The 12,508-nt window shown below is 37.5% G+C and overlaps 1 protein-coding gene across 1 annotated transcript; it reads left to right on the top strand.

Annotated features, from left to right (window-relative positions):
- The first annotated feature begins 1,523 nt into the window (after positions 1-1,523).
- Positions 1,524-12,257, top strand: gpr155b (G protein-coupled receptor 155b). Its single transcript, XM_062996868.1, has 16 exons — positions 1,524-1,944; positions 2,092-2,270; positions 2,767-2,984; positions 3,124-3,292; positions 3,888-4,043; positions 5,082-5,165; positions 5,256-5,376; positions 6,386-6,470; positions 6,574-6,664; positions 7,549-7,759; positions 8,968-9,033; positions 9,136-9,239; positions 9,623-9,718; positions 9,827-9,891; positions 10,501-10,638; positions 12,102-12,257. The coding sequence occupies exons 1-16, from the start codon at positions 1,524-1,526 to the stop codon at positions 12,148-12,150; spliced, it is 2,253 nt and encodes a 750-aa protein (XP_062852938.1). The 3' UTR covers positions 12,151-12,257.
- Positions 12,258-12,508: the final 251 nt, after the last annotated feature.

Here is a 12,508-nt window from a genome sequence, read left to right as displayed (position 1 = left end):
TAGTTAGAATGATAGTATGCGGTTTTGGACGTACCCCAGCAGATTGAAGATGGCTATACATTCGCGCGATACGTTTGAGGGTAGTAAATATTATGGTGTTACAGTGTGAAAAAGACATATATGTTTATTAAAAAATACTGGTTCGAAAAGAAAAACCTATAAAAACTGTTTTATAAAGGTAGGTTTGAACTCACAATATCCTTTCTGTCCCCGTGTTATCATTCAGTGCTCCACCCATAGTCCTGTCAAATTGTCAGAACATTTTATGTGTTTTAGCAACATGCTAATGACATGATGTTTTAAAAAAGGTCTGGTACATAAAATAACATTTAATAACAATGAAAAAATAACATCAGTAATAGCTGTGCTTTTCTGTATCATGTGGGCAATCTTCAAGTAATTCACAAGATTTTCCAATTTATTATGCACACCTGCTTTGTACCCACAAAAGTTTACATACACAATAATTACAAACCCAGTGAATGTGGCGCTCAAACTCAGTGTTCCAATAAATTCCTTTTACTCAGCCCTCTGAAAATCAATATCTATATAAATGTTAATTTTTAAATTATGAGTAGATAAAATCATAATAATAATTTTTTGGAAATCATCTAATCCTTTATCAGTAAGCCCCTACCTAATTCACGGCCGTGAAAATCACGTCACAGACCGTGAAATCATACGGCAATTATGTTAGTGTAACAGCATTTTCTGTGGTGTAGCGTGCTGACAATGTTTGATGTGTGTTTACGTATTGAGTGCATTTTGTCCCTTTGGGGATTCAATAGTCAATGTAAAAGTGAGCTTCTCTACATACATGATCATCTTTCTGTAGTCTGTGCTCAAAAGAACAAGCCAGTAAAGTATTATGCTCCTGATAATTTGTCAGTGTACAGTTTATTTCTTTCTTTATAAACTCAGCAAACTCAAAAGACGTTCGGTTACATTAGCAATTGTTTAGACATAATGTCGAAGTCTAAAGCAGCTAAAAACACTACTCAGATAACTTGGAAAACTTCCAACCGATTATGTGGTGTGTCAAAACACGGACGGTTTTGGTCTTTGAGAGGGAGCTATTAAGGTAGGCTGTGCTGTGTATTGTAGCTTTCATTGATTCTGTCAATTTATGAGTGTTATTTAATGACTGCTGTAAAATGTGGCACATTTCTTTAAAAATCTGTGAAATCTGTGATTTGGGAAATTAAGCACATTTTCCCAAGAATTTATCAGGACTGCAATGTTCCCAACCTTTTGCAATGTCTATTATATTAAAACAAGGTAGAATTTGCAGCATTGATATCTAGAACTTATGTTTTTGCTTTTAAAACTTCCTAAAATTGAAATACATTATGCATGTACAACTAAAGTGAAGACATGCACTAGAAAGTTGTTAAATACTTTTCTACTGTACATATGTTGCATTTTATATAATGATCAGTTCTGAAATGTTATAATTTTCTTGAAATGTATTTCTTTTGTAGATTTCCCCTCGTTCCTAAGCTCTTGGTGGGCCAGATGACAACATGGAAGAAAACCATTATGTCTCCATCCATGGTCTTAACATCACGCACAATCCTTTGTCAGCGACTGCCATGTCAATTGACAGGCTCTTTCCCGCACTGCTTGAATGCTTCGGCATTATTCTGTGTGGCTATGTGGCAGGTCGCAGTGACATTGTCAGTGTGGGACAAGCTAAAAGCCTGGGAAGTTTTGTGTCATGCTTTGCACTTCCTGCGCTGCTTTTTAAAAACATGGTGCAGCTTCAGTTTAATAATGTAGTGTGGTCATTTCTGTGGAGTGTGCTGATTGCAAAGGTGTGTGTGTTTATGCTGGTATGTGTTCTCACACTGCTGGTGGCGAGTTCAGAGAGTAGGTTTGGGAAAGCCGGACTGTTTGCCATCTTTGCCACACAGAGTAATGACTTTGCTCTTGGATATCCCATAGGTGAGTGGAACAAAATAAACATTTTGTAAGTGTAACAAAACAAACAAATACCCAATCAAGGAACGTAGAGAGTCTATGCAGTCTAAACTCTTGCATATACATGGTTAAATTCTCTACCCCATCAACCTAACTATTTCTTTTTCTCAGTGGATGCTCTATACCGCAATTCACACCCTGACTATATGCAGTATCTGTATTTGGTTGCTCCGGTGTCCCTGATGCTTCTGAATCCAGTGGGCTTTTTTCTGTGTGAGCTCCAGTGTTGGAGGCAAAGCCCTGACCACAACCAAAGCAAACTTCACATTGTCTCCACTGTCCTGCTGCGGGTGAGTGTTTGCCTAGGCATTAATTTAGTGTTAATTAAAAGAAAGTAGACAAACATGGAACATAAGAAAAAAATACCAACTATCCAAAAAGCAGACGGAAGCAAAGTATATACACAAGTTGCAGGATTATACGTACAAGACTTAGACAGTGTGTATAATATGGGTATTTTGTTCTAGTGTTGTTTTGTATTGTGCTGGTAGTGTATGTGTGCTGCTGAACACGGATTGTTCTCCAGGGATTATTCCAATTATTTGTTGCATATATTTACAATTATTAATAAAGTTAATTATGTAAAACATTAAATACTATATTGGAAAATGGGTTTGTATGTTTGTATTCCATAACGAGTAAAAGTGGTTGAATACTTATTTATCCTTATTGTTTGAACACTTAACATAATGGAATATTGTCAGAAAAAAGTAAATTCCTTTGTGCTTCTTGTAAACCTCATTAATTAATTAATTAATTAATTTCTGTGTTTTGTCTGGTCTGCAGGTAATTAAAAATCCGATTGTCTTCATGGTCCTGGTTGGGATTGTCTGTCACTTTCTGTTTGATGGACATGTCCCTGTGTTGCTGGGAGAGTTTGTGGATGGATTGGCAGATTCATTTGGAGGGGCAGCTTTGTTTTACCTAGGGTTGACGATGGTGGGGCAGACAGGTCCCACTCGCTCCACCGGGGTCACTCTCATAGTACTCATCACGGCCAAACTGTAAGAATGTTTGTCTGTATATGTGTGTATTGCTTAAATATTTTGGCATTCGCATTTTTATTTTAATGTGTCAAAAAGTTCTAAGAGGATTATCCTATGTTCAAGTTTTTGTGTTGTGTGTTTGTATGTAACTGTGCAGGCTGTTGATGCCGTTGATGTGTAAGGACATGCTGGAGCTCCTGGATACAGATAACTCTAGTTCATCGAACCACAGCAGTCTTTCGGACTATGCATTTATATACGGCATATTTCCATCTGCACCCAGTGTAGCAATTTATGCCAGTCAATACAACATGCAGTTGGAGGTGGTAAGTATATTTCGTACCATGCTGTATCATTTAGCATCGGAAAAATAGAACTGTGCTTTGTCCACTGAACAGCAGTGCATTATAAAGTTTCATTTGTATTAGCAGGACTTAATGGTGCTTATTGTGGATCTACTAGTACTGTTGTTAATTATTGGTCGTGCTTTTTGCATCACAAATGTAACACCGAATACGCAGAGAAATATTAATAGACACAATAGACTAATTGTCTATTGTGTTGAGTCCTGGGACCGGGTTTATTAATTGCTGTCTGTGTCCATATTCCCTGTGTTTTCTCTGGACGTTTGGTTTTCTCTGAAAGGTTTATTGCCTGCTTCTAATTCGCTATAGGTGTGGGTGAATGACTGAATATGTATATGATGGATTTCCACCATTTTCAGGAACGGTTTCTACCTTATTTATTTGGGTTGGGTATTTGGGTTGTGTGTAAATATTTCATGTAGCCCATATTGTCATAATTGTGGAAGTGGTTTCATTCTAAGTGGTTAGATTTATCAGCTTTGAATTCTATATTAATGATTTTGAAAGAAGATTTCCTGCAATCCTAATTATGTGTGCATTATGTGTCTGTGTGTAGGTGACCTCAGGCATGGTTATCAGCACTTTGCTGTCTGCACCCATTATGTACCTGTCAGCGTGGTTACTCTCTATACCCCGGATGGAGGTGACACATCTGGTTTCACAGCTGCAGGAGGTCAGCTTTAACGTCAGCATTATCAGCTTTGTCTTCCTGGTAAGTAAGCAATGGTTTTATTTACAGCAAAGATGAGTAATAAGATTTTGTGACCAAGCCCAGCTGAGCTTCACTGTAAGAGGGCCAGTTACAGTGTAGGCCAGGGGTTGGCAATTAAATTTTGCAAGGGGCCACAAATAACATTGACATCATTAAACTATTTAATGCTTTTACGAAAACCGTTTTGAACAAAATGTGCAGGTTTTACATCTGACTTGTGCTGATTGAAAAGGTAAAGTCCATGTCTTGTTTTGTATCAGTCGCACTCACAGTTCTACTCGCTAACACATTACGGTGTTACACATTACACACGCACGAACATACAAATTTAGGTAAACTGGAAAAATAACAGTCCCTTCAAAATAAGAACAATGACATTGTATTGCATGTTTGATGTTCACTTGTTATGTCTGATTTCTAATTACCACTGATCTCATGCAGGCTGGTCACTCAACGGTCCAGCTAAGGCCGGGGGGCCGTACAATGCCCAGGTGTGGATATGCCCAGAAATACCCACACCTTTTTTGATTATTAAATTCATGTGTTTTAGCCTCACTCATTGCTATGTTGTAATTGTGTGCTTTCAGCTGGTTAGGGAAGTCCCTTTTTTGTTTCAGCATGACTGTGCCCCTGCACATAAAGCAAAGCCTATAAAGACTATCCCCTATAATTTAGATATGTCCAGTTCCCCCATTACATTGACAGCCTCAGCTGACCAAGAAGGACTTTGACCGCCCTTAAACTTTTGTTGGATGTTTTTTTTTTTTTTGCTTGACTTTACAAATGGTTTTTGACTGCCTTTTTGAGTGCAAATTTCCACAAACACATTCCTAGACAATATAGTGGATTAATGCAATCCCAAGGCTGCCTTGACATAGATGTGTATGTTTGTGTTAATGCACCTGATTATATACAAAATGCTTAACAGTTTTACACTAATTATGAATAAAATAGTTCAAGTAAAAAGACATTTGCCCTTCTATGCTGTGCTATTTTTTTTGCTGTTTGTGTGGATTTTGTAATACATTTGTATAATAGGTATGGACTGTTGCTGTCATGGTGCTCAGCAAGAAGTTCAGGAGGTTGCCGCATATGTTTGCAACAAACCTCTTTCTTGCTCAGGTGGGTAATGCTAATGTCTTTTACTTTTTAAACACAATGTTCTTTTGTCAAATGTGTGTTTTTGAAAACTGTGTGTTTTTTTTATCATAGCTGTTGGTGTGTCTGGCAATGAGTGTGTGGAAGTTTGTTAATCAGAAGGATAATGTTTTGGGACAGATCCTTACCTTCACATTGCTCTACGGATCTCTCTATAGCACCTATATGTGGACAGGTAATGGTCAAACACACACTGACACACACGGTACCAGTTAGAGATGTGCTTTATGACAAGGTGAAGGAGCCATTAGTGAATTAAATGGCCATAGTGAAATAGAAGGAGCCATTAGTGAATTAAAAATTGTGATTGAAAATCCTCAGACTAGCTTTTGGTCAATTCATTCATGCTGTTTATGCTAAATTCAGACCCTGCCTTTTAAAGGTGAAGCAAAAACTGAGATAAGAAGCAGGGTTAGGGTTAGCAGGCACTATTTTTCTAGACTTACTTTAGAATGTTTGCCTCCAGGTTTGACATGTTGTGCATTCTAAAATGCTTTTCTACTCATCACAGCTGTAAGGATTGGTTGAGTGAACAGCCCAAAACAGTCCAGCTATTCTGACTGTGATCATCAACAAAGATGTTTCTGCCAGTAGAACTGCTACTTTACTGATGTTTTTGCACAACACTGTCAGTTTAATCCATTTAATCCAGCCACTCTAATTGCGGGTACCAACTACTATGCAACAATGAAAGTCACTCAGATCAGATGTTCCACTTAATATGATTTTTTTTTATTAAATGCTTTACCTCGGTCAGGGTTATGGTGGGTCCTGTTTCAATAGGAAACATTGGGTGCAACGCAGAAATGCCAATTCATCGCAGGGCTTTGGACATAACCCCCCAGATGCCCTGTCAGCTATTAGCACTGCTAAGATTCGAACCTCCTCGATCTTAGCGGTGGTGGGCTAATGTAGACTGCTGCGCCACCCAGGCACAGCAGCTAATATGACATTTGATGTAAGGTTATTTTACTGATGTCTATGCTTTTATGCATTGCACAGCTGAACTCATAATTTGATGAGTACATAAAAGAGCAGGTGTTCAGATGTTCTTAAAAATGGGAGAGTATACTGCTGAGTGTAAACTGGTAATGACAGCTGGTTATGTTGTTTTTGTTTGAAGTCGTGATTAGTCTGTGCTCTGCTGTGTTGTGTAGTTGTGTAGATTGTGTGTTCTGCTCTAGGTCTGTTAGCGTTCTCTCTGGCTTTGCTAAAGAAGAATGAACAGCTCAAAGTTCGACCCATCATCTTTATTCTCCTGGGCTGGGGGTGAGTGTGTATCTGTGTTTGTGTGGGGTGGAGTAGAAAACAGTTTTTAGAAGACAACATGTTTATATAATGTGTGAGACGTTAATGAGACTTTATGTTGCAGGGTACCATTTGTGATTGTGGGCTTGTTGCTTATTGTGGGTGAAAGAGTAAACAATACCAGTGACTCTGCCTTCTTCTATGGCAAATGGCAGGTAAATGCTGTTTTGTTACATTTCTGATGTGGTTGTACATCTGTACACTAAATGCGTTTACAGTGTGTTTTAAGCACACTTGGCCACTTTTTGTTTTCTAATTTAAAAAGAACAATACAGCAAAATACAGCAAATGAACAGAGAAAATGAAGTACGTAGTATTTTAGAGTAGAAAAATATATTGGTAATACTGTCATGCCACAATTACTCAACCTCTACATAATAATGCTGATAAAAACTGCTTTAACTGTGATGTGTTATATAAACACCACCTAGAGATGGAAGTGTTCAATATGTTTTGCAACCATAGTTAAACCTAAGGAGCAGTCACATAAGCTAAGAGAGAAAATAATTTCATTGCTATAATAGGCAATAACTTATTTTTCAAAACTTTGAACAACTCTGTCGACACCATTGGTAGTATTTCCAAAATTATGGCACAACAGCAAACCTACCTGGCCGTGGGAGAAAGCCCAAACTTTTGTCCAGAGGCCCTAGTGGTCTTATAACAACAAACAACAAAGTAACACTCCTATGTCACTGCAAAACACATACAGGATAGCAAGGACTTCATGGCTGGACTCCACAACTCATGACACTCTTGACCAAGAAGCACAAGAAGCATTGAATGGAAAACACATAAGGAATCAGGATAGGCCTACAGAGTTTTGGAAAACAATTTTAGGGAGACATTAATCAAAACTGGAAGTGTTTGATCTTATGGATCAGCGGTTTATCTTGTGCAAGAAAGGCAAGGCTTTTCAGATTGTAACTTGTGGATTCCAGATGAGTACTAGACACATCTCAAGTATATGGGTGATCAGGTGGTGCATATGACTTACACAAACTACATAAATGTTCATTCTGCTTCCTCTCACTTTTAGATTGTGAGCAGTGTGGTGGTGTTAAGTTTTAGCATTGTTTTGGGTGGAGTGTCTCTGATGGGCCTTGGTCAAGGTACTCGGGAGGAGCATTATTATCAGATCCTTGAGCAGAGTGCGATATCAGGCATCACAGATGACGTCAGGAGCCCGACTCAACCCCAGGATCATAATGCAGCTGAATTCACAAGATCGAACTGCAATACCAAAGCAGGTATTTTACCTCTTTGTATCAGTTACTTATGTTATTGATAGGCCTAGTGCTGTATGAGCTTCAAACCTGAGTAGAATAAAGTGGTTAGTAAAATAAATGACTTGCTTTTGAAGAATTTGCTGAATATCATTTGGAAGACTTACATACTGGCAGAAAGTCTTGTAGTTTAATGAGCTTGAATTATAAGAGGTATTTGTAGTGTAATTCAAATAAAACACTATGTGATGGTGACAGGGCAGTACTTTTTTGTTGCGTGATCTGACAGTCTGGTGAGTATTAATAGAAAAAATAAATAATGCACAGCAAGACAATAAGCCAAACCACACTACCATAGTACTACTGTTTGTTGCGCATTACAACGCACCTCACCTCTTTGGTAAGAGATAGGTGTAAACTGCAGGCAGGCCAGTCTAGCACCAACAGAATGTGGCTTGGTGCCATTACATTAAAATAATGTTGTCTAGAGGGCAGCATTTGTTGTTGGTGCCCCTATAGATCTTCAAGTCACCCATGCTATGGGCGCTAATTCTTTTTCATTCCATGACAGACTTAGACTTCTCTGGCACATGTGAAGCCACCTGCACTTATTTTCAGCAACAGATTTCTACAGAGAAACATGCTGATAAAAACACTGAGTCTCAAACCCGGGTCTCTGTATTGTTTGGCACATTAGACTGCGACCCGACCTTAGTATCGCTTCCTGAATCCAATATTTACTATTGAGGGTAAAATACCTAAAGTCTGTGCAATCATGATTTGATGATTGCTCTAAAGGTGCTGGATTATTAACTAATGCATTTTTCTAATGCAAGTCTCAACTCAAACTAAACATTTACAAGATCCTGCTTTTATATTTAAGTATCACTTGTTTTGGATGTTTTCCCCTTTTGTCCCAATTTAGACATTTCCAATTTCCTGTTAGACTGGCAACCCCTATTGCATGTGAGACACTGTTGTTGGCTGAGCAGGGATCTTATAGGATTTCTATGGAGTTTTAACACATACAGAGGAACACACTATGCTTTTTATATTTTTTCAGTGACAGTAAAAATTGCTGTGGAACTCCCAATCTGCCATTTTGGACATACTGCTGATAATAAAGATTTTAGATAATAGATATCAGATATTATTATTAGTCTTAATAAGTCTCAGTCAATATTTAGACTGTACTGTTTTGAGATTAATGCAAACCTTTGTGTTAGGTTCAGATCATGATGACTCCATATCCGAAATCAGAGCAGGTCATTTAAATGAATCACCAGCACCATCAACAGGCAAGTAAAGTTACTTTGAAAGATATTCTGAATGGAACGTGTGAATACCAATACACTGCAGCTTTTAACATGTGTAGTTACTGTAGTTCTGTACTCTTATAGGTGTAGCACTGCCTGAAGCATCCAGATGTGCACTGATACAGGAGGAGAGGCAGGTGACTCGTCATGTGCTTCTGTGTTTGCTGTTAATGATCGGACTTCTAGCAGTAAGTTGCTGCTGTCGTGTGCTACCAGCAAAACATATAAATACCATGTAGTGTATAACATTAAAATAGTTTTTATTTAATCAGTGTTTACACTGATAACTGAAAGCAGGATTAATCATTATAGATGCACTGATCCCATATTTTTTGATTCGTCAATAAAACAATGATACCCAAATATCAGCTGATAACTGGTACTAATCAGGCAGGTCATGATTGTTGGCCCAACAGTTTTTCTTTTGCAAAATGAACCTGTACAGTGTTACCATACGGTTTTGTTTACACAGAAGTGGTACTTAACCTACAACATTTGAGAACCACTGGACTAGGAGTTTGAAAAACAGTTGCGGTTTTTAGGTTGAATCTTTTTTGTTGTTTTTTAATAGAATCTGTCCAGCTGCCTCTGGTGGATTTTAAATACTAATCCTGGCCGACTCTACCTTGAACTGCAGTTTTTCTGTGCTGTGGCCAATTATGGACAGGTATGGAAGCATACTCTGAATACACTGACTATATACACTGAAACCCATATTTAAGTTTATATTTGACTTCAATAAATACTATTTTAATATGGTGATTTTTTTCCCCAGGGTTTAATTTCATTTGGGTTATTTGGGTTGGACGAGCATCTTATTATTCTACCATTCAAAAAGAGGTGAGTGTAAAAAAAGAATTGTGATTGTTGCACCAGACATAACCAATGTCAAGTGAATTAAGTGTCCTCATTTACATATGCTTTTCTTGTTTAGATTATTTATGTCATGTATGATATCTTTCCATCAACCCATCCCTGCTTCTGTCCCAACTGTTTTGAGTGTGTTGCAGGAATCAAATTCAGATTTTTGTTATATTTACAAAATACATTTAAGCTGGTCATTGAAAATGTTTTGTACATTTCTCAGTTCAATAAATGTTCTAAAAGCTAACAAAGCTATTAAATTTTACAAAATGTCCCAAGTTTTCTGCAAATGGTGTTGTATGTCTGTCTGTTTGCATGTCTATTCAATGATCTGTCTGTAATATATGAAAATATATTGTTATTTTATAATAGATAGTCTATCTATAGTAGATATTTGTCCTTTTTTTATAATGTAATGTTTTTGTGAACTGTTACATGGTACATATACACATTTTAAAAGTTATACTTTTAGAAGAGGTAGAGGTAAAGTGGTAGTTATTAGTTTAAAACAGACATAAGTCATTAAGAGCTGGATTAGATCTGTTTGTCCATTCAATAATTTATTTATTATGTGTTTATGAGTAGGCTGGCAGCACTGTGGAGTGGAGGGCAGGATGTGAGTGCTGCATCCTCTGCAGTTCCTGAAGAAATCCGTCTGACCTGCACCCAGTTTGTCCGATACCACAGAAACAAATGTGTGCAGGATGTTGTTCACAAGAGAAGGTTTGTGTGCACATACAAGTAAGTGTCTGTATTAAGAGATAATAGTATACATTGGCAACTCAAGCTAAAAAGATAAAGATATGTTGGAAAAGTTCTACTTTTCTACACACAATGAATCTGTATAGAAGGCATTAAATTTAGATTTTAATTTAACAAATGACCCTATGAGGTTGCCATGTATACAGTAAAAAATCATGTCTCTCTAAGAACGGGATTCATGTTAATCTTGGCCTTTTTTAAAAATAGGCACTTGCTTTTTAGCCTTAAACAAAGCCGGCAATATAAAGTAGATCAGATTTTAAATTCTATTTAATTTGTGAAATATGTTGCTGGTTGTTGAATTTGAACTCCAAACCGTCCTCAGGGTTTCAGAATTTTTGTTAATTTTTACAGGTTACAGTAAATAAAGTACACCAACAAGAGTGTGTGGCCATGTTTTTAGAACGTTTGATCAGTCCATTTTTAGTCCAAGATGAAAAAAGGGAAATTCATATAAATGTGTGAGTTTCTGTTTGGAAAGTATTCACAGATTTGTTAGCTGGCTCTGTGGTTGCCAGAAAAGTCCTGCTTTCTGCTCCCTTTTCATATTTTTTGCCTTTAAGTCTTTATTTGTCTAAAATGTCATGAATTTGAATTTGTGGTGTATCTGGACATTCCTTCTAATTAGAATAGGTTGCCAAACAAGGTCATGGTAAGGTATTCAAATTTTTGGGGCGTGACGTGTAAGAATGTGTGTGTATTCTATATCATAAAATGTGGTCTTAAATTATATGATGTGAAATTACACATGTTTTAAACAGTTTTTGTTTTTGTAGCAGATACTCTTATCAGACTTACAAAAGTGCTTTCTTGGTAAATATTTTTACAGTACAAGTACCAACAGTCTGAGAACAAAAGTCTGATAAAACCCTGTTAAAACACAAAAATATACACGGGTAAGATAAGAGACTTTTGGAATTGCAAGGAAGGTTAGTTTCCATTAAAGTACTTAGTAAAAAGGTGATGATAGTCTTTAGTCATAGTTTGAAGAGGTCAAAAGACTCTGTTCCAACAGACGGGGATGATCACTCCACCACCTGGCCGCCAGTACAGACAAAAAACTTAATGCTTGTCTTGAGTTCTGATTGGTGGATCGAGACAGGCCTGACTTGTGGCTTAAAGGGCACATGGTACAGAACAGGGTTTAATAAGTGCTCTCTGGTAGATCGGGTAGGTCAGGACTGGTCTGTTTTTGGCCTTGTAGGCAAGCATTGTTGTTTTAAATCTACTGCAGGCAGCTTAAAGAGCACAGCAGTGTAGTGATATGGCAGCACTTTTAATACTTTTGAGGACACCCTGAACAGTGAACTATCAGCTGATAATGTATTTCTGTTTCTCTCACTTGCTCACTTTGCATGAACATCATAACACAACTTTCTTCTCTTCTTTTCCTCCTGTTTTTCTTTCCTCTTTTTTTCTCTCAGTGAATCTGCTGAATCTCTCTCAGGATCTGTGGGTGAATCCTTACTATGACAGATGTGCTGGCTGGTTGCTGGGTCGTGAGCTTGTTGATTGGCTTCTGCGTGTAGGTGTAGTCAAAGTCAGGGACGTTGCTTTGCTCTGTGGGTTTAGCTGCAGCAGGGTGGAGTTATCCAGCATCACTTTGTTTCTTTGGTTTGTTTTTCTAATGATGAAAACAGAAATTCTTTAACAGCAATGCACATCAGTAAACTAAACTGACTGGACTGTAAACATAGTTTACTGAAAATAATTTTTAGCTTGAAGAAGTTTAAACAAACATAATGGTTCCTCTGTTACTAGACATTGTGCTGCTGGAATTCTCACATGGAATGCCAGACTTTAAAAGGGATCAGTGCATGTTTTTTCTTCT

Source organism: Trichomycterus rosablanca, chromosome 6, assembly GCF_030014385.1.
Source record: "Trichomycterus rosablanca isolate fTriRos1 chromosome 6, fTriRos1.hap1, whole genome shotgun sequence".
NCBI classification, from domain to species: domain Eukaryota; kingdom Metazoa; phylum Chordata; class Actinopteri; order Siluriformes; family Trichomycteridae; genus Trichomycterus; species Trichomycterus rosablanca.
Note: the sequence above shows the minus strand (reverse complement) of the source record. Positions and strands in the feature narration are given on the sequence as shown.